Source organism: Quercus lobata, chromosome 4 (assembly GCF_001633185.2).
Source record: "Quercus lobata isolate SW786 chromosome 4, ValleyOak3.0 Primary Assembly, whole genome shotgun sequence".
Taxonomy (NCBI): Eukaryota; Viridiplantae; Streptophyta; class Magnoliopsida; order Fagales; family Fagaceae; genus Quercus; species Quercus lobata.
In genome coordinates this window covers 96,116,251-96,139,692 of record NC_044907.1, presented here as the reverse complement: position 1 = coordinate 96,139,692, position 23,442 = coordinate 96,116,251, and the positions used below count along the sequence as shown (strand labels likewise).

Genomic DNA, 23,442 nt, shown 5'->3' with positions numbered 1-23,442 from the left:
TGTAAAAACACCTTTGAACGTTTAGACCCCCAAATTACAACTTAACCAATTCAAGCAATATGTCAAACAACTAGTGTGCGGAAACTTAACATATGCTATAATATGAAATTGATTAAATACTATCTAAGCCATAACAAATTAAAATCCACAGCAGATAATAAAAAGGCAAAGATAGAGAGGAAGGAAGATGCAAACACAAAGACAACACGCGATGTGTTATCGAAGAGGAAACCGAAGCCTTCGGCGTAAAACGTCTCCGCCGCCCTCCAAGCGGTAAACAATCCACTAGAAAATACAGTTGGGATACAAGGACAGCAATAGACCCTCCAAGCCTAATCTACCCAGTGCACCTAAGCCCTCCAAGCTTCTTGCTTCAACGAGGTTGCGCCGAACCTTTTTCTTTTCTAGCTTCCCGGATTCCGCTACTAGACCATAACATCAACCAATGAAGATTGGTTCCTTCCTAACTGCTTCCCAGAACTCCAAACAACTGTCTCACAGTGATGATGATGGTGAGAACCAGGTTTGGTATAATGCCTCTCAAGGATTTGACAATGGAGAGGAAGAGAGTTGAAGAATTTGAAGAGACTCTAAGGTATAGATTGTGGGTGAATCAATCTTGTTTTTCTTTAGGGTTTCTCTCTCAAAATTCTCTCTGGAAGCTCTCTTTCAATCGTGGGTAAAAGGGGTATTTATACTGGAGTGGGAGAGGAATGTGAAACGTCAGGTTTAACAAAACAGGGGTGGCTCGCGGCTTGACTAAGTTGCGAGATCCAGTCGCGAGATAACCGTATGGCCAGTTGTTCTGTTTTGTCCTGTAGTGCTCCAGCTAGCATGACTGTTCATCTTCCAGCATGCTTGGCACGTGTGCTGCTTCTGGCGGCTTGAAGTCGCGAGTCACCCGCGAGTCCCAGCCGCGAGTCTCTGTTTTCTTGCACACTCTTGAGCAATCTTCACTCTATCTCACTCACTACCCTTACATCAAACCCACCTAAATACAGGGTTACTAAATGCTGAATTACAAGCAAATTTGGCACGGAATAAAGTCAATTAGATGGTTGAATAAATTCAACCTTACAGAGCCAGTCACTGAGAAGAAGAGGAGGAAATGAATATGAGAATGTGAAATGATTTGTAGTTACACCAACTTAACAGACTCTGCTAAAAGAAAGAAAGGAAAGGAAAGGATAGTTGAAGTAATGAAGAAGAAGAAAAACACAACAGCATAGCATGAATATTGAATAGTAGGTACGTAATAATTACACTTTGAATTAGCTATAGTGCTTTAAGGAAAAGGTAAAACTCAATTAGTCAACTGAATGAAACCCATGGTGTTTGCTCCATTGCATTGCATATTGGGCAATAAACAAAAATCTGAAATTGAAAAAAGAACACAACTTGCATTGCATTGCATTTGTATTAGCAAACACACACATAGACATAGACATAGTTAAAGAAACAGAAGCTACCTTTCCCCGGCATCAAGATCTACATGGAGTAACGCAGCCAAGTGTTGAATGCTCGCTTCCCTCTCTGTTACAATCCCAGAGCAAAAGGTGAAAACAACACTTGGAGAAAGAATCCCGTGGTAGACGTGTAGGGCCTTGTTAGCTTTAAGGTTGTATAACTGTATTGCTATGGTCTAGACTAGACTTGAACATAGTCAACATACTACTTTGTCTACAAAATACCCATTTATATATTTACACCTCTAATTTCATCATATGGTAAAATGTCTACCTTTTTATTAAAAAAAGAAAAAGAAAAAGTGAAAGGGTACTTGTTGTCATTATACTATTAAATAAAAATAATATTATTATTTATCTTAGAAGATAACAAAATAGTTATTATTATTAATGCAATTGTTAACATTCATTACGATATTTTCCTTAAAATAAAAGCGAAACTATACTATTGGTCCCTAAAGTTTACCCTGTGAGCGCAATTAGTCCCTCAAGTTTCAAGCGAGCGCTATTAGTCCCTCAAGTTTTAAAAATGAGTGGTACTAGTCCTTTGGTTAACTTCAGTTAGAAGTATTGCTTACGTGGTTAATGGAATACTGAGTTGTAATTTTTTTTAATAATTTTTTTTAATGACGTGGCATTTTTAATAAAAAATTACAAAGTTATTTACAATTGGTACGTCTTTTACTGTTTATTACAAGTGCTTTTACAAACTAATGAATGGCATATGAGTCATTATCTTTTTTAATTTGCTAAACAAATCTTAGACTCTCCAATATCTTCCTATGACCGAAGCACTTCATCTTCCTTTCCTGCCATTCTCCCAACCATGGTGGCTGCAACTGCCGCTCTTCCTCTGCTGTAGCGATTCCTCCAAATGGCCTTCATTGCCACCGTAGCAGCCAACACAAGCTCTGTCCTTTGCCATTCTCCATGAATGTCCATTGACTGCTTATCTCCTAAAGATCTTTATGTTTCTTTGTTTAGATTTGTTTCCAAAGGATTGATAAATAGCATGAAAAAATGTTTAAATTTGTTGCATTATAAATCTTCAAATGTTTGAAGTATTATATTCAAGTTTAATTTTCCTTAAAAAAAATTGAAAAAAAAAATTGGTCCTTTTTCTTTCTCTGCCATGAACCAATGATAGTCACTGTGGGAATCTTTGTTGCCTATCACTTTTGTTGTTCTCAAAATATTTGTTAGTTTCTTGCTCTTGACACTAGACTACTCTCGTTAACAAGAGAGGATTTATGGCCAATCAATTTAGATTAGAAAGAGAGTTACGTAAAAGACTTTGTATCCTCAAAGGCGGTTCTCTTCCACTCAAATCTGGATTTTTGTTAAGAGATTTTCTAGTAAATTATTGTTGGCTTTGAGGTGGTCCAGCCACTTGATTAGAAAACTAGAAAACAATGAAGCGAAGAAAGGGAAAATAGGGGAGGAGAGAGTGAGGGGCTGAAGCCAATCCCTTCTTTTTTTTTTTTTTTTTTTTTTTTTTTTTTTTTTTTTTTTTTTTTTTTTTTTTTTTCTTTTTTGGCATAAGAATAAATAAAATCCAATTAAAGATTACATGGCAACTTTATAATTAAATAACTGATATGGTATAGGACACTTAAGTTGCCATATCAGTTTATAAGTGCCTGCAGTAAAATTATAAATACCACGTCACTTTTCCATTAGCCACATAAGCATTATTTTTTACAGAATTTAGCCGAAGGGCTAGTATCACTCATTTTTTAAACTTTAGGGACCAATAGTGCTCACTTGAAACTTGAGGGACCAAATGCGCTCACAGGGTAAACTTCAGGGACAAATAGTACAGTTTCACCTAAAATAAATTTTGATTACATAAAAAAATCCTTAACAATATAGTTAAGTCTTTTTTGGTAATTTACAACCAAAACCACTAGTATTTTACATTAATGTTATCCAAACACTTATTGTAACTTTAAAAATAGAAAACACACTTTTTTTTCACTGTTTTGCCAAATGCTTATTTGTGGTTTTAAAATTTGTGTGTGTGTGTGTGTGTGTGTGTGTGTGTGTTTTTTTTTTTAAACTACTTTATCTAAACTCTAGTGTGAGAAATAGTAAGCCTAACATCCAAAGTAGAAATTTGTTGATTTTAAACTTCAAGAAAAATCGCATTTAGATCTTAACAATTAATTTGACACAAAATTTACTTACGTTTGATGATGCCGAAAATATCACCAATAGGTTACACAGCACTCGCGACTCAAAGTGAAACTGCACAACAAAATAACAGAAGACCTTAGGGAGCACTGGTGTGGTGCCGGCCAAAAACCCTCCGAAGGTCAAGTTAGAATTATTCTCACAACTCTAGAGTGCTAGAGAGGGTAAATTATGCGTACCTTAATTTGCGAGGGTACTGAAACTTTTATAGTAGAAGAAAGTCGACTTCTCCTCCTTGGACTAGAAATCTTTTCCTTATGGGACTCTACTTCGAGCAATCTCAAACGTCATGGACAAACATTTCCTTGTAGAGTGGGTTCTTCTAGAATTATCCTTGTGCGGACATTCTGATTTCCCTAGGATCCCCTCAGATTTCAAACGTGTACACCAAGTATTTCAAGTGATGCTAAGCCCTAGGCCCTTCCTCAAAGTCAGCCCATGAGCCCGAATCCGTCAGGCCCAATGTTGTGTGATTTCATACCCCTTCATCATCTTCTTTACTTTGACTTATAAATTTGATTGATCTATTATTGCAAAATAAACTTATAATTAATTTATACTTTGATCTCCAAAAACCTCATGGCTACTGGTGGTTCTCTCTCTCTCAAGCTTAGCATGGCCGAGCTTCATGAAGCCCACGCCTCCCCACTAGCACTAATGGTAGATTAGCTCAACAGCACCACCACAACCACTGGCTGCCTCCTCCTCTTTATTTCACTTTATTCTCTTTGTTTTTCTCATTTATTTTCTCATTTTGTTTATGGCTGAACCCCCTTTTGTGTTTGGTTTTTGATTTGGTTGATTTAGGGATTGGTTTTTTTGTTGGCTGAAGTGATTTAAATGATTTAGATTTGGGTTTGTAAAATGGGGTACTGGGTGTTTTTGATTTCAAGCTTGGCTATTAGGGTTTAGAAAGTGGGATTTTGGGGTTAATTTCAAAATGGGTTTAGATGTACAACACATATAAATGTGTTTGGATGATTTCAAAATGGGTTTGGGTTTTTTTGATTTCGAGTTTAATTGTGTGTAAGATTTGTTTGTGGTGGTGGGCTTTATAAAAATGGTGGTGAGGCCGTGGTCTTGCTGATTTGGTATGGATTTGGACTTTGGTATACACACAAAGAAAAAACAAAGAGGGACGAGAGAGAGAGAGAAGACAAACGGTCAAAATGACTCACATCCCTAGCGTTATTTAGGGACTAAATTGGTTGGTTTTGAAATGTTTTTGAACATTGTTGGTATTATCCCAAATCTTACAGTATGTTATTGAAATTTACCCTTATTATAAAATAACATATTTTACATAGTTTTACACAACTCAAAAAACAATTGAAATCGTGACTTAAAGTCACATTTTTCATGTTGAAAATCATGACTTTAAACCATGATTTCAATAATTTTTGGGTGCATTTGCAAGAAGTATTACCCTTACATCAATAATTTTTATTTTATTTTATTTGCAACATGTATTACCCTTACGAGAATTACCCTCGAATACCTAGCCACCACAAGCACCTTAAAGCAGTTATTACATCTATTGTTTTGGCTGGGTACCTTTAAGATATTCAACACTAGGAGCATATGTGTATGCATATTATGTAGTTATGAGAATGGCCCTCGATTGTCTACCTAGTCACCACAAGCACACCTTAAAGCAGTTGTTACACTTGCATCTCTATTGGGTTTTAAATTGTTACTCTGTTCTTGTCATATTAATTAAAATATGCTTGAAAAGAGAGATCAAATCATATTAAATTATTATGTTGCTGTGTGTGTGTGTATATATATATATATATATATACTTGTATACTCTAATTACTTGTTTAGAAAAGGTAGTATAAGCTAGCTAGGAGCCTAGGAAGCGATTGAAGATGTTCATGACCTGTTTAATTTAGAGGTCGTCTTAATTAATTAAGCGTGGGGTCACAGTCTCAATGTCAAACGGTGGCGGTGCGGTTCCATGTCAGTAAGCATATATACACGTTGCAATATGCAAAGTGCAAATACAGCACACACCACCACGTTGGTCATGGCATGCAATTCCACGCTAACTTTAATGATTAACGTGGCCTACTATTATACTAGACAGTAGACACGAATATATGCAGTACCGGCTACAAAAGTATACGTGATGAATGAATATATATTATGTACAGCCTAAACAATTCATATATAAGCTAGGGTGATGAGGTTATATATATATATATATATATATATATATATACTAGTAAATCGAACTTGTGGCATATATAGACAAAGGCAAATTAAGATATATTGGCATATATTATTACAGTGATCGAGTAGAGAAATTAGAAGTGATGTCAGGGGCACAGGGAGCACTGCCACCGGAGTCAAAGATTGCAACAACATACGAGTCAATATCTGGGGGAGATAACAAAACCAAGATTGAGATACGTTCAGAAGAGGATCAGGGTATGATTCAAATAGATAAGTTTCAGGACAAGGTCCAAGATGCTGCTGGAAAAGGTGGCCCTGTATTTGGTCCTGGTAAAGATGAAAACAAGCAGGACCTTGGTGTTACTGGGACACCTGCGAATGAGAACCTCACCTATAATTTATATTAAGCCTTTTATGTACTGTACTGTAGTAGTAGTGGTGTAATAGTGTAATACCAATATCTCCCTTATATCATAATATATGTTTGTTTGAAATTTGAATAATTTTAATTTCTGTTTGTGGATGTGGATTATATATATATATATATATATATATTTGTGTGTTATTAGTTAGAGGATTGATATTTGTAATGTGAAAGGTCTAACATGACACAAGAAATATGTTTGTAACTTTTTATCCTCTCGAGTTTCTTTTACTCCTCGCTGTTTCTATTGTTGAGCAACCTAAGCTTGGCGAGCCTCATGGGCTTGGTCAATAATTTCTATTTAGTGATTTCTACCTATACAAAAATCCAGAAATTTTTTAGCAATGGAATAAAAAATATAAAATGAAGTCAAGTGGTGTGTATAAGTCAAATTATCTCAATATAGTTCTCAGCCAGTTCAACCCTGGAGGAAAGAGGAGAGGGTTGCAATGGTTCAAGGCCAGTGTAAAATTTGGTTACTTTCACTGGCGGCTTCACAAAGTGGAGTTCAGGATGGTCACAGGACCACTGACTTGGAAAAAAATTAATTATTATATGTAAATTTTAAAAATTTTATGATTTTTTATCTTTAAAAAATATTTGGGACTACCCTAAATTTTTTTTAGGCTCAACATAATTATACTTTGGACAAAATTTTGCAACAAACTTGGTTGTAGATTAAGACTACAACTCACCTTAATATTTTTTTTATTGGATGTGAATTTTCGAAAATCCACCATTAGATTACATTATCTTCTTAAATCCTCCATATTTGCAAAATTTTAAAAAGATCAAATATCAAAAGCTATATTATCACTCAAATTTTTAAATTTTGAATTTTTGTTGTCTAAAATTATATATAAAAAATAAGTTTATAAATTAAATAGTAAATAACTACATGAAATTTGACATGTGTTTTAAGAACATAAAGAACATATAATTTAACATTTAAAATTTTAAAATATGTAACTACATTAATTTGTTTAGTGAGAGTTGTAGCCTTAAAGCTACAACTTAGTTTGTAGTCAAACTTTTCTTTAAACTTTGATCCCTTTAACAATATATTTGGTCTTTACAAACAAAAAGAAAAAGCCTAAGAAAATTTTTATGGAATTAAAATTTTGAAAAATATGTAACTTGTAGTATTGATAATAAGACTATTATGCAAAGATTTCAAAATAAGAAAATTCAAAAAGAAAATTATAAGACTTTATGTCTTTGTGTGCGTGTGTGTTTTTTTTTAATGATCAATATATGAAGTTCTATTTTTATTAAATTTTATATAATTTAAGTTTCTTAATGACTACACTGAAAAATATTCCTGGAGCCGCCACTTATTACTTTTCATAAGTAGGTGAAAAATACATGTAAATAAATTAGTTACTTTTCATGCGTAGATGAAAAATAAATGTGAATAATTATGATTAGTCTGCTTATGTTATACTTGTTGCAATCTCAATGGTCAGGAGACAAATATAAAATGAATCTAGTATTTTATAGGAAGTAAAACCTGTGCAATGTTTCTTTATCATAGTACTAAAAGTTTTGATAACTTGGAGGAATGCAATTACCGCTATCCTAATAATCATGTTTTTGAAGATGGGTCCGTTTAATATGTGTGTTTAAATAACAATTTTTAATTTAAGTTTTTATGGAAATATGTGTGGGTGAAAAAGTATGTAAAAATACGTGTAATATTATTTAAAAACTGAAAACATATATTTGAACACATGTACCAAATGACCCCGTATGTAAAATAAATGGTTTTGAAACCACTGAAGTAATGCAAAAGCAAGTAATTTGGGCCCAAAATATCAGAAGGGAATTGCATATATAAGACACATCTAACAAAATTATAATTAGAACACAAACTTCATAAATTCTAGAAAAACTGGTAGACAATTAAATCTATACAACTCTTCTAGAACTGTATGGATTTTCTAATTAGATAGTTCAGCACAGGCTTTATTGTATTCGGCCCTAAAAGTAAAATCTATTGGCCTTTTTCTCTTCAACTCAAGAAAAGAAAAATGTTTTAAACACCCACATACAAGCGTTTGGGTTTCTGTTTTCTCTATTCTTTCTCTTGGTTCTCTCTCACCATCATGCATTGGGGTTGCCGTGGTCATCGATGGTGGTTGTTGTTGGGTTAAAAATTTGGGTTTTGTGATGGATTGATCGGGTTTTATAACAGGTTGTAATGGTGGTTGGACGGTTGGGTTGATTTCTGTGTGAGAAAAAAACAAAAGATTATTTTAGAGGAATGATATGTCTACAACATTTTTAGAACATTTTTACAACAAATCTTAAGTGGCAAGTTGTTACTAGTTGTTATTGTTGGGGTAAAAAAGTAATCTTAGCGTTAGTTTGAAATTTGAACCAATAATAATAACTAACCACCTGTGATTTGTTGTAAAAATATTGTAGACGTAGTATCTCTCTTTTATGTATTGTATTCTAAAATAAAATATGAAATATAAAGGTGTATTATAAAATTGGTTAGGTAAAATAGATAAAATGTTTTTTTGTTATCTTAAATGCATTTATTTATTTATTTATTTCCTTTACATTTTCGGATGAATACTCTTATTTTACATGCATTTAACAAATTCTCACCCTAAGATATGGGTGCATATTATCTCCATGGAGAGTTTTTCTCTAGGGTCATCACCACTAACTTAACATTGGAGTGCTTAAACCAGTGCCATCTAAGTCACTTTTTGTTTTATTTTTGTTTTTCCCATTGACATATTAGCCTTTTGATTGGTTCATAATTATGATCCATTTCAAATTAGTATGGAGAAAATTTTTGTCACAAATTGAAAGAGTACTAAAAAAGAAAAATAATGGTGTGTGTGTGTGTATATATATATATATTTATATATAGAATTCTATTCTAGCTTACCTGATCTAATTGAATGTGTGTTAAATTTCCTTCTAGAGACTTGAACACTAACCCTTACTCATTAGTGATTTAATGTCCATCACGCCAAAAGTATACGGTGGTAAAAATTAATGATTTAATACCAAACTATATTATTTAAACTCATTAGTCATCCTTTGGCTCCCCTAATATTGCTCTTTTAATACTTGATTTAGTTTATCATATACTAGAAAAATGAATTTGAGAAAAGTCAAAAAAGAAAATAACCTTAAAAAATAAAAGGGTTATTTTCTTTAGAGAAAATAGCCTTTTCCAAGTGTAATTATTTTTATTTTTATTTTTGGGTAAGAGAGCATAGTCTTCTACAAGCTAAATTAAAAGAAAATAAAGATATTCTTAACCAGTTTATTTATAAGGTACTACCATCTTCTCAATTCTTTGATTGTTGAAACATAATCAAACAATTTAAAACAACACTATTAAACAGGCATATAATACATTATATAACTAGAGTACCACTACAAAAGTATTATTGTTTGTGTATTCTAATAAGTATTACTGTTTCCTAAAAAAAAAAAAAAAAAAAAAAAACACTATTAAAGTTAAGAGCTTAAATAGCATTTTTTTAATATTTTCAATTGAGATATTTAAGTTCAAATCTATCCTCCCCTAAACTATCAACTTAAAAAAAAAAAAAAAAAAAAAACCTACAACAGTCTGAAATTTCATTTTCATCTAAGTTCCCTTTGAAGTTTGAAGTGAAAAACCTCGGTAACACTCCACAAATCCAATTGCGGTTAGTCCAAGCCCTAGGTAGGTACTTACTATTGTAAAAACAACTGTTTAATTTAGTATACTACATTTGTATTTGTGTATTTAACTACATTGTTGCAAGACCAAAACCAAAACCGAAAACCCATAAAACAATGAGATGAGGAGAGCTCCTTGGCCATGGCCATGAAACTCCCTACCAAAGATGAAACTAGTAAGGGGCTGAGGGGCTGAGTGTGGGCAGTATCCTGATGTTATTAGTTACAATGCTTTGCTTAATGGGTTCTGTAATTTAGGTAAAATCGATGAGGCTTATGGGCTTTTAGAAACCTTTGAGAGGGATGGATATGATCTTGCCTCAAAAGGGTATAGTAGTTTGATTGATGGTTTGTTTAGAGCCAAGAGATATGATGAAGCAATGTCATGGTTTAGTAGAATGATGGAGGAAGAGCTTGAGCTAGTTTTTGTGATGGATTGATTAGATTTCATAAAAGTTGTAGGAGTGGTTGGGCACTGTTGGGTTGATTTCTATGTGAGAAAGAAACAAAAGACTATATGAGTGGTAAATCAGAACACACTTCTCCTCAATAGCAACACCCACCTTACCCTCATCATTACCCTTCCTTTTACCCTTATCTCTGATCTCATGCTTCTTATTTTTCTTCACATTTTCGTTTTCTTCTTAATTGAGTATTTTATGAAAACTTATTAGTTTTTTCCAATATTTCAATAGGCTACTCATTGAGCACTTTTTTATAAAACCATCAATTTCTTTTCTTTTCTTTTTTTAACAACTTTAGATTCGATTAAATTGGTTTCTTTGTACAAATAGTCTAATACCACCATGATAATTTCAAAATTATGAATACTAACCATGTTATTGACATGTTAAATGTTTTTCATGCAAATCATGGTCAGATTTCTTTGAAGATTTTTTATATGCATGGAGTATTTTAAATAAAAATAAATTAAAAAAAAAAAACTTGTAAACTCTGAGTTGTGTCATTTCTATTGAATACCTCTGTAGGGGCAAAGGCCCAAATGCCCAAAGGCCCAAAATCATACAATAGGCCTTGGGCCCCATACGGGATGATCAACCATGTCCAAGGAGAGGACGTAGATGCCAAAAGGGGTCCCAGTCCAATTCTCGTAGGCATGAAGTCACTTAAAGGGCAATCCGAGGAGAAATGTCTCCTCGGACGTGACGAGTATGACTCAACATGCACTCTGCCTACTAAAAGGACCCACCCCAATGAACACTAGTAACAAGGACAAGTCCTACAGACCCGTGGCAAAGAAGGAAATGAAAGATGCCCAAGGAGAGACTGCAGTTGCCACATTAAATGCATTGCAGCTACTTTTCTAGCCACATTAATGTGGAGAAGACCTGTGAACAGTGCTACCTAGGCTACCACAACTCACAGAAAGATGGAAAGGGTGTCCGATGGGACAAGCACTTAAGTGGGAGTCCAGATAATCAACAAGTGTAAGGCCACGATGGCTTCAAGGAGACTATATAAGAAAGGGAGTCCTCATAAGGAAGGACACGCTAGAAAAAGGAGAGGAACAGAAAAAGAATTGGAAAACTTAAAGCAAGAACCAGCAAATATCTATCTCATCTCCTCGGACTGAGAATATATGGACATTAACAGAATCTTCTGGTGTCCAACTGTTGTGTAGCCCAACCTTAGTCACTATCTACTTTGCTAAGGCCCGGTTTTGTAACTTACTCTCTACAAATTTATTGTTTCTGGGCCCCTTGGACCAAGACCCCATACTTGTTGGGCTTGGGCCCCAAATTGAGACCCTAAAATTAGCGCCGTCTATAGGGAGAACTTATGCCTTAGCAAGTTCGACCATTAGAAATGGAAGGATCAGGTCTACGACAAACGGGACCCGCAGACTCCCAACAGTAGGACAACTTTCTTAACCTCGAACGGGAAAGAGATCAAGACAAACGACAAGAAGGTAGCGTAAATACCTCCCATACGAGCAGAAGCCGTTCGAGAGGGAAAGGTCATGCATCCCAAAAGCAGGGCAATAATAGGGCTCTCCAGCAAGAAATCGACGACTTGAAGAGGAAGTTGCGCCGAGCATAGCGAAGGCGTCCTTCCCCCAGTCTGGACACCAGCGATGAAAAGGACAACGAGTACAGGCGAAGGTCGAGAACCCCACCAAGTGAAACCTTCTCCTATGAGGAAGAGCAACCTCACAAACGCGGCCACAAAAGTCCATCTTACAAGGGCCTAGCAAATGACGCCATGAGTAAGGCCTGGGACCGCATCTCCCAGTCACCCTTCACACGCAAGATAGAGGGGGCTGAACTTCCTCGACGGTTCCACCAACCCACTTTCGCCATATATAATGGTCGGATGGACCCCGTATAGCACGTAAGTCAGTTCAACCAGAGGATGGCCGTCCATTCTAGAGACGAAACTTTGATGTGCAAAGTGTTTCCGTCCAGTTTGGGACTCATGGCGATGAGGTGGTTTGACAGCCTCAAGCCAAACTCCATAAATTCTTTTAAGCAACTGACCTAGACTTTCGGTTCTCGCTTCATAACGAGCAGTAGGGTTCCTCGGCCCTTGGATTCCCTCTTGTCCTTATCCATGCGAGAAGGAGAGACCTTAAAGGCCTACTCTGATAGGTACTGGGAGATGTATAATGAGATAGAGGGAAATTATGATGATGTTGCCATCAGCACCTTCAAGAGAGGTCTGCTGACAGAGCACGGTTTAAGGAAATCCCTGACTGGGAAACCGATCACCAACGTGCGCCAACTCATAGACTGAATCGACAAGTACAAAAGGGTCGAAGAGGACCAGCAGACGGGAAAGGGAAAAGCGAAGGTTGTCCCTCAGGAGAGGAGGGACTTCAGGTCGAACCGATTTAGCGACAACAACCAGCCGAGAAGAGATTACTCGGAGTAGTCTGGATCCACCAGAGCGTAGGCAGTCCACGCTGTGTTCCGAGACCCATTACATAAGATCTTAGAGAAAGTCAAGAACGAACCATTCTTTAAATGGCCAAATAGGATGGCAGGCAACCCCATGAAGTGCAACTAGAACCTATATTGTCAATACCACCAGGAAGCGGGGCACACCACCGATGATTGCAGAAATCTAAAAAACCACTTGGACCAGCTGGTCTGAGAGGGAAAGCTGAGACATCTCTTGCATCATTCTGGTGGCCGACAAGAGCAGACGAGCGTTGAGGCAAGGCAAAGCACCTTGAGACCGCCTATTGGCACGATAAATGTCATTCTCGCCGCTCTAGGAAAAACCAGCTCCCATCCTTTCAGAGTGATGTCGATGGCCCGACTCCCCGCTGAAGCTGACGACTGTGAGTCTAAGAGGGCTAAAGGGATGGCCTCACCCATACTCGGATTCTCGGATGAGGATAAAGTTGGAACCATCTAGCCCCACAACGATGCTCTAGTCGTCACACTCAGGATTGGGGGATATGACGTGAAAAGGGTGCTAGTCGATCAGGGCAGTACTGTGGAAGTAATGTACCCCGACCTGTACAAGGGGCTGAAGCTGAAACCGGAAGACCTGACGGCATACAACAACCCTTTGGTAAGTTTCGAAGGGAAAACCGTTACTCCGAAATGCCAGATTAGACTGCCTATACAAATAGGCTCGGACATAGTGGAGGTGGACATCATGGTGGTGGACACATATTCGCCCTACACCGCCATTGAAGCTAGACCTTGGCTTCATGCCTTGGGGGCTGTCTCCTTAACCTTACACCAAAAGGTGAAGTACCCATCGGAGGGTCGGGTCAAAGAAGTGATAGGGGACCAAGCCATGGCCCGACAATGCATGGTGTCCGCCGTCTCGCGACGGCCGAGTGCCGAGCCCTCAACCTCTACCGAGAATGGCTTATAGCAATTAACAACCCCAGCCCCGGCCTCGGGTGGTGGGGGACCAACCGAGGAGGCAAGTTGTGAGGATTTGGAAAAGGTTCTTGTGGGCTCCGATCCGGAAAGGTTTTTTCAGATTGGCTCGGAACTGCCACCCCAAGAAAAGGAAAAGCTAATTGATTTTTTCAAAGAAAATGTGGACGTGTTTGCATGGGACGTCTACGAGGCTCCGAGGGTTGATCCGAATTTCATATGCCATCATCTTAATGTTAGTCCGGCCGTTACACCTAAGAAACAACCTCCTCGACGACCGTCAAAAGAGCATGCTGATGCGGTGAGGGAGGAGGTGATGAAACTAAAGAAAGCAGGGGCTATCAAAGAAGTTTTCTACCCCGAGTGGCTGGCCAATACAGTTGTGGTGAAGAAAAAGAGTGGGAAATGGCGAGTCTGCGTGGACTTCATGGACCTAAATAAGGCCTGCCCGAAGGATCCCTTTCCTATGCCTCAGATAGATCGATTGGTGGATTCAACAGTGGGACACCCTCGAATGAGCTTCTTAGACGCCTTTCAAGGATATCATCAAATACCCCTGTCTGCCAACGACCAGGAAAAGACGACTTTTGCCACCCCCATTGGAAACTACCACTATAAGGTGATGCCTTTTGGCTTGAAGAACGCCGGGTCCACCTACCAGAGGATGATGACCAGGATGTTTGAGCTGCAGATGGGTAAGAGCATCGAAGTCTATATAGACGACATGGTGGTGAAGAGTAAGTTGGTGTTCGAGCATTTGAGGGACCTCGACGATATCTTTGAAGTCCTGAGAAAATACAGGCTACACCTGAACACGTCAAATGTTCGTTCGGAGTGGGATCAGCGAAATTCTTAAGCTATATGGTGACCCACAGAGGTATTGAAGTCAACCCCAACCAGATTAGAGCTATCCACAGCATGCAGCCTCCTCGAAACCCCAAGGAGGTCCAAAAGCTCACCGGCATGATTGCCACCTTGAACCATTTTATCTCTCATTCGGCAGATAGGTGTAGACCTTTCTTTCTCTTATTAAACAAGTGGAAGGGGTTTGAGTGGACTGAAGAATGCGCCTTGGCTTTCCAGCAGCTTAAAGAGTATCTGTCTCGGCCACCAATCATGTCCAGTCTTGAAGCCGACGAGGTTTTATTCGCCTACATTGTCGTGGCCCCTCACACAGTGAGCCTGGTGCTAATTCGAATGGAAAACGGCATACAATGGCCTGTCTATTACGTGAGCAAGTCGTTGCATAAGGCTGAGATCCGTTACCTCCCCCTGGAAAAGGCCATCCTGGCAATCGTACAAGCCACACGAAAGCTCCCCCACTATTTCCAGACACACACAGTTGTTGTATTAACCCAACTCCCACTCAGATCAATACTCCGAAGTGCCAATTACATAGGGAGAATAGCTAAGTGGGGGACTATTCTTGGCGCCTTTGACATTAGGTACATGCCTCGCAACGCCGTGAAGGGCCAAGTCCTCGCGGATCTGGTAGCTGAGTTTGCTGAACCCTTACCAGAAGAAGGGGGAGGGATACCAAGCACAGACAAAAAATTGGTCAGCACAGTCTCTCAGTAAGGGCCCACCTGTTAGAAAGCATATGTTGACGGCGTAGCAAATCAAAGGGGCTCTGGGATGGAACTCGTCCTGATTTCCCCCAAGGGGATTACCATCGAGAAATCGCTAAGGCTGGGCTTTTCGACCACGAATAACGAGGCAGAATATGAGGCCCTATTGGAAGAAATGTCTATGGTTGAGAAACTGGGTAGGAAATCCATAAACATGTTCTCGGACTCAAGACTTGTTGTAGGACAAGTAAATGGGGAATTGGAGGTAAGGGATGAAAGAATGCAAGAGTACCTAGTCCAAGCTAAGCGCTTGCGGACGCGTTTTAACTCTTTTAGCCTAATGCATGTATCTAGGAGCGGAAACACCTATGCCGATTCTCTTGCCACGCTAGCCACCTCCTCAGTGCAATGCCTACCTCAGGTTATACTCGTGGAAGATCTACACAGGCCCTCAGTGGTGAAGGCCGAGTTAATACATGTTCACAGCATCAAGGCGGGGCCTAACTAGATGGATCCTTTAATACTGCTTTTAAAGGAGGACGTCTTACCCAAAGAGAAGAGCAAGGCCGACAAGATTAGAAGAAAGGCTTCTCGATTCTGGCTGTCCGGGGACTTGAAACTGTATAAGCGCTCATTTACAGGACCGTATTTGCTATGCGTACACCCTGATGCCACGGAGCTTATCCTAGAGGAATTGTAGGAAGGAATTTGTGGGAGCCATACAGGGGGCAGGTCCTTGTCCCATAGAGCCATAACCCAAGGTTACTAGTGACCAAGCATGCAGAAAGAGGCGCACGAATATGTGAAGAAGTGCGACCAATTCCAGAGGTTCGCCCTAAATATACATCAATCGGGCGGGACCTTCAATCCACTGTCCAGCCCTTGGCTGTTCGTGCAGTGGGGCCTAGATATCCTAGGACCATTTCCTAAAGCAGTGGGGAACAAGAGATATCTTCTCGTCGGCATTGCTTATTTCACAAAATGGGTCGAAGCCGAACCACTAGCAAACATTAGAGACGTAGATGCCAAGAAGTTTATTTGGAAGAACATCGTCACCAGGTTCGGAGTCCCTCACACCCTAATCTCGGACAACGGTCTCCAGTTCAATAGTAAAGCTTTCAAAAGGTATTGCAATGAGTTGGGAATTGCGAATAGATACTCCACACCGACTTACCCACAGGGGAATAGGCAGGCCGAAACCATCAACAAGGTCATAGCAAATAGGCTGAAGAAGAGGTTAGATAATGCAAAGGGGAGATGGGTGGAAGAACTGCCCCATGTCTTGTAGACGTACCGCACCACGCTGCGCAGATCCATAGGAGAGACCCCCTTTTCAATGGCCTATGGAGCCGAAGCCGTCATTCCTCTAGAAACAAACTTCCCAACACTGAAGACCAGCACATTTTGTCCTATTGTCAACAATGAGCTGCTGGGAAAAAGCTTAGACCTCATCGAGGAAAGAAGGGAAAGAGCAATGGTCCAACTTGCCTACTACCAACACAAACTTAAGCAAGGTTATGACGCCAATGTGAAACTAAGGCCATTAGCACCTGGGGGTCTGGTATTAAGAAAAGTCCTGGGCACTGCAAAAAATCCCGCGTGGGGAAAACTTGGACCAAATTGGGAAGGGCCATATAGTATCACCTCGGTGGCCGGCATAGGGGCCTACTTTTTAGAAGATTTGGATGAGCATGTAGTGCCACGTCCTTGGAATGTAAATAACCTGAAAATGTACTATTATTAATGAAAGTTCGTACTCTTGGTATTACTCACTGTGCATTCTTATCCAAGTATTAAATAGAACCCAAGTTCTGCGTGGCTCCTCGGACCATAGGCTTGGGGGAAATTAATCACTATGCCATTTTATCTAAGTGTTAAACAGAATCCAAGTCCTGCGTGGCTCCTCGGACCACAGGCTTGGGAGAAATTAACTGCTATGCAGTTTTATCCAAGTATTAAACAGAACCCAAGTCCTACGTGGCTCCTCGAACCACAGGCTTGGGGGAAATTAATCACTGAGCCATTTTATCCAAGTATTAAACAGAACTCAAGTCTTGTGTGGCTCCTCGAACCACAGGTTTGGGGGAAATTAATCGCTATGCAGTTTTATCCAAGTATTAAACAGAACCCAAGTCATGCACGGCTCCTCAGACCACAGGCTTAGGGGAAATTAACCGCTATGCAGTTTTATCAAAGTATTAAATAGAACTCAAGTCCTGCATGGCTCCTCGGACCACAGGCTTGGGGGAAATTAATCACTGAGCCATTTTACCCTAGTATTAAACAGAACCCAAGTCCTGTGTGGCTCCTCGGACCACAGGCTTGGGGGAAATTAATCACTATGCCATTTTATCTAAGTGTTAAACAGAACCCAAGTCCTGCATGGCTCCTCGGGCCACAGGCTTGGGGGAAATTAACAGCTATGCAGTTTTATCCAAGTGTTAAACAGAACCCAAGTCCTGCGTGGCTCCTCGGACCACAAGCTTGGGGGAAATTAATCACTGAGTCATTTTATCCAAGTATTAAATAGAACCCAAGTCCTGCGTGGCTCCTCAGACCATAAGCTTGGGGAAAATTAATCACTGAGCCATTTTATCCAAGTATTAAATAGAACCCAAGTCCTGCGTGGCTCCTTGAACCACAGGTTTGAGGGATATTAATCACTGAACCATTTTATCCAAGTATTAAACAGAACCCAAGTCCTGCGTGGCTCATCGGACCACAGGCTTGGGGGAAATTAATCACTATGCCATTTTATCTAAGTGTTAAACAGAACCCAAGTCTTGCGTGGCTCCTCGAACCACAGGCTTGGGGGAAATTAACCGCTATGCAATTTTATCTAAGTGTTAAACAGAACCCCAATCCTATGTGGCTTCTCAGACCACTGGCTTGGGAAAAATTAATCACTCAAAAGGGTGAAAAGTGTTAGGAATGCTATAAGCATATGGATAATAATTGTTGTATTGAGATTTAGTTAGTTAGTTAGTTACAATTCCAAGCATGTTAATCACATTTAGCACATGTTGGAATTATTAATGCACATGGGGAATAATAGAACCTAGTTAGTTAGTTAGTTACAATTCCAAGCATGTTAATCATATTTAGCACATGTTGGAATTATTAATGCACATGGGGAATAATAGAACCAATAGGATGAAGCCATGTGGACCAATGAGATTAGAGCTAGTCTCCTATAAATACATGATTGTAATCCAATATGAGGAATCAATGAAGAATAAACTAATTTGTTAGTGCATTTCTCTCTCTTAATCTCTCTCTTTCTCTATGGAGGGTGACTACCTCAAATTAAGTCAATTTACCTATAATCCCTATCCATTCCCTTATAATTCCCATCAATCTCCATTAGGAACCACCGGGTTCCTAACAAATGGTATCAGAGCCGTTGATCCAGAGACGAGTAATTGTGATCAAAGAAAACTTTTGAAAAAAATACAAGGAATGTTGAACAAAGCCTTAGAAGAAGCTAAGGATATTTCAAAGAAGATGAAGGCCTTGGATGAATCTAACATGGCCATGAAGGAGGAGCTCTCAAGATTGCAAGAGGGTCTCGAGAACATGACGGAAGAGGAGTTACAATCTCTTGATTCAATGAAACTCGAAGAACAAATCAAGTTCCAAGAATCTACTACTGTTGTTGCAAGTCGAGATGTTGATTTTTGTGTCAAAGTGGATGATGATATACATGTACATGCTGCCCTTGTAGTTCAGTCGAAAGAATCAACAAAGAAGGTGATGATGATCTTCCAAGAACCCATTCTTGATGCACCAATGGAGACTTCCATTCAAGAGTCTATGATTCAAGAATTGGCAATCCAAGTGTCGGTGATCCAAGAATCCAAGATACAAGCTCCAAGAATTCTAATGGTTCTAGAATCAAATGAGGTCTTGAGGATACTGGAACATTTCAAGGTTCAAAGAACAAATGAGACCTTGAAGATTGAAGAACCATTGAAGGCTCAAGAATTTGAGCAAAGTTTGAAGATCTACGAAGAAGAAACCTTCATGTGCACCGGACCGCTTGTCAAAGAGAAATGCATGAATATGGTGATCAAAATGTCACTACGGTATTGGTCCATTAGAAGATCTCCTTTGATGAAGATGCTATTTCACAACAACACCTTGTGGGCAAGGTGTTTTCAAGGGGAGGGAAATGTTAGGAATGCTATAAGCATATGGATAATAATTGTTGTATTGAGATTTAGTTAGTTAGTTAGTTACAATTCCAAGCATGTTAATCACATTTAGCACATGTTGGAATTATTAATGCACATGGGGAATAATAGAACCTAGTTAGTTAGTTAGTTACAATTCCAAGCATGTTAATCACATTTAGCACATGTTGGAATTATTAATGCACATGGGGAATAATAGAACCAATAGGATGAAGCCATGTGGACCAATGAGATTAGAGCTAGTCTCCTATAAATACATGATTGTAATCCAATATGAGGAATCAATGAAGAATAAACTAATTTGTTAGTGCATTTCTCTCTCTTAATCTCTCTCTTTCTCTATGGAGGGTGACTACCTCAAATTAAGTCAATTTACCTATAATCCCTATCCATTCTCTTATAATTCCCATCAATCTCCATTAGGAACCACCTGGTTCCTAACACAAAGTCATGGGGGAAGAGTCTTATTCTCTCATTCATACTTAGCCATATTACTTAAACTACGAGTAATGGATTATCATTGGAAATCTACTAACATAGTCGAAATTCATGCACAATGAAGACAAAAGTTGAAGCAAAAAAATAAGGTTCAAAGAAAAAATCATATCATTCTTTAAGCTTCGAGATATGTCATCTTACAAACACTAACAAAAGCTTAGGAAATGGAAAACAGAACAAAACGACTACAAGAGAAACCCTATACTAATGTCCTAGACTTTATCTTGGGTTGAGCTCTTTGCAGTGCCCTCAGCCTCGGGACGGTCACTTCCTCCTGTAGGTTTGGGCTCGACGTCCTTAGTTTGTGCGACAACGTCCCTTATAGTGAGGGCGTCCTCAGGTGACTTGTCCTTGGCTGGTGGCTGGGCCTCCTCACCCCCCCCCCCTTTCCCTTCAGGTATGACGGAATCCGGAGCAGCGGTCGAGGTAGAAGGGGGCTCCTCAGGAGGATCCGAGCCTAGAACCTCACAAATATCCTCAGGGCAGTAGATATTCTCAATCCTCCTAAGTTCGGAGTCTGCAAGAACTGCTACCTAATCTATGGCTACGCCCCAGGACTCGGTGACGTAGTCCCTACAAACTACAGCCACCTCCTCGGTCAGCCTGCCTTCAGTGTCCGCCACTCCGCGCTCATAAGAGGCTGCCACCGCAGCCTCAACCGCCTCCCTGGCCAAACGAGCCACCTCCTTCGCCTGTAGCAGCTGCGCCTTGAGATCCGAGACCATTTGCTTCTTGGTCGCAAGGTTTATTTCTGATAAATGAAGCTGTTGGCGCATGTCCTCAGCCTGCTTCATTGTAGTCTTAAGGCCCGCCTCAGCATTGTCCCCGGCCTTGAATGCCTCTTTGATCTCCTTGTTTAATCGCTCTTTTTCCAGCTTGAGAGCACCCGCGGCCTTCTCCACGGTAAGGCAGGACTGAACCTCAGCATTCAGCTCTTCCCGAGAATTCTTCGCCCACTCCTCAGCCACGAAGATCTGTTGGGTGACTCGCACAGGAATAACGATAGAATCATTAAAACAAAAATGACAGATAGACAAGCATGGAATAAGAAACCTAAACAAGGGAAGTCTTCATTTTACCATAGCAAGGTCTCTCTTCAATGACATGAAGAGGTCTGGTTGCCTAGTGGCTCGGAGCCCATCCATGTCACGAGGCAAGAGGAGGGGCTACTGTAAAGCCTCGGTAAGGTAAGACACCTGCCCACGCTAGGACTCCCAAAGAGTTGCGTCCCACGAGATGGAGGCGCCGTCCAGCTTTAGGCAGGGAGACCAGGTTACTGCTCCCTCCTAATGGCAGCCTCCTCTCGGCTATTAATGTTTATTTCATGTTAATGTTTATTTGGCTTATGGAAATATCATCCAAAATTTATGATGTCACATTTATGTTATTGAAGTATCATAGTGGTAGGTTAAACACTTAGTGAAAATAGTAATATCTTATTAATAGAATTTTATTATAATCCAAAACATGTAAAGAAGTTGAGGTGGAAAACTAAATGAAAAATTACTCTTACAAAGTGTCACATGAAAGAACTGCATGGTCTCCCACATGAAGTTTTTGATTTTTTATATAATTTTTTTTAAAAAAAACATATAAGATATATATATATATATATATATATATATAATTAGTGGATACCTATAGGTAGTTAATGTGTATTTACTCCATTGACTCGTTCAATGAATTAAAGTGTATATATAATTCTACTTTAGCTTACCTGATCTAAGTGTATGTGAGTTAAGCTCTTTCTCAGAAACTTGAAACTTGAACCACGACCATTTCTTCTCACAACTCACAAGTACTTATACTTATAGAGTGACCAATGACGGAGCCAAGAATTTATCTTGGGGGGGGGGCATATATAAATTTTTTTTGAAAAATGAATCAATAGTCCTAAACTTGTCCATGAACTTACCCATGAACCTAGATTTATCAAATTAAACTATCACTCACTATTCAGCAAAAAAAAAAAAACTATCACTCACTAAATAAAATGACTGGGATTTAAAAAAAAAAATACTAATAGTCCAAAGATTGCTAAATAAAAGACAAACAATTATTCAAATGTCAATGCATAAAAAAAATATAATAAATAACAACTAAATACATGATAATATGGTAGTATATACTGTATATTTTAATCAATTAATCAAGCACGTTTATAAATTATAATGCCATATAGTATATGATATATTGATTATTATAATAATAAATAATATATTATAGGGAAAATAAAAAAGAATGTAAATAAAAAGTAAAGCAAAAAAAATCAAAAGAAAGCAAATGAAAAGCAAGCTAAAGTACTTGGGAAAGTGGTCAACTAGGGGCACAGAGCCACAAAGCATTGCAGTTTGCACAGGGGTGAAGGTGAGGGGCCTATGGAAGCTTCGAGTTTTCTTTCACTCTTAACTCTTTCTTGTCTAGTCATAGTGTCATGCAAAACTTTTACTTTTTATATTGTAAACACAAAACTGAAGTAGTAGTGAAAAAAAAGGAAAAAAGGAAAAAAAAGGAAAAAAAAAAGAGAAAAAGATGAAGGTAAACGCCAATGGGGACAAAGAGTGAGAGAGACAAAGAGAAAGTCAACTATGTGAGGCAAAATGTTCTGCAATTGTGTAGGGGACTTGGTGGTGAGGTGAATCAACAAAGTTTCTGACCTTTCAATTTTTATATTGTTGTGGTACAAGTAAGTCCTAAATCTGTTGGGATGAAAATTAGAATTTTTTCCCTTTTATTTGTTGAGGTAATTGTTAAAATACTTATATATTCATTTTAAAGATGCTGAATGTTTAATTATTGTAATTTTTTAACATTTACATGTATATATATATATATATATATATATATATGGATTGTATTTTATTTAAATGAAAATTATGTTTATTTTTAGACTTTCTTAAATATATATGTATATTATCAGGTATGGGGGGCCAAAATGATAAAGTTCTTCAAAAATTTTCAAATTATTTAGGATAATTCCAAAAAAAAAAAGTCTTTTTTTTTTTCAAATTTGGGGGGGGGGGGGGGGAGGCCTCCTTTGGTCCTTATGTGGCTCTACCACTGAGAGTAAGCATTACGCCAAGAATACGTGGTAGTAAAAATGAATGATTTGATACCAAGCTATATTAGTCATCCTTTGGCTCCCCTAATGTTGCTCTTTTAATACTTGATTTAGTTCATCATATACTAGAGAAAATGAATTTGAGAAAAGTTTAAAAAAAAAAAAAAAAAAAAAAAAAACTTAAAAAAGTACAGGGTTATTTTCTTTAGAGAAAATAGCCTTTTCCAACAGGGTTATTTTCTTTAGAGAAAATAGCCTTTTCCAAGTGTTTTTTTTGTTGTGGGGGGGGGGGGGGGGTGTGTGTGTGT

The 23,442-nt window shown here is 38.5% G+C and overlaps 2 protein-coding genes across 2 annotated transcripts; both read left to right on the top strand.

Moving 5' to 3' along the window:
• Positions 1–5,977: 5,977 nt before the first annotated feature.
• LOC115986246 lies at positions 5,978–6,244 on the top strand. The gene has a single exon (XM_031109093.1). It carries the CDS (start codon positions 5,978–5,980, stop codon positions 6,242–6,244), a length of 267 nt encoding a protein of 88 aa, XP_030964953.1.
• A 7,181-nt stretch (positions 6,245–13,425) lies between these two features.
• Positions 13,426–13,806, top strand: LOC115986245. The gene has a single exon (XM_031109092.1). The coding sequence runs from the start codon at positions 13,426–13,428 to the stop codon at positions 13,804–13,806; it is 381 nt and encodes a 126-aa protein (XP_030964952.1).
• The last annotated feature ends 9,636 nt before the right edge of the window (positions 13,807–23,442 follow it).

Excerpts from the sequence above, each read along its gene's own strand:
- LOC115986246 (XM_031109093.1), top strand. The coding sequence starts at position 5,978 with ATGTCAGGGGCACAGGGAGCACTGCCACCGGAGTCAAAGATTGCAACA.
- LOC115986245 (XM_031109092.1), top strand. The coding sequence starts at position 13,426 with ATGTACCCCGACCTGTACAAGGGGCTGAAGCTGAAACCGGAAGACCTG.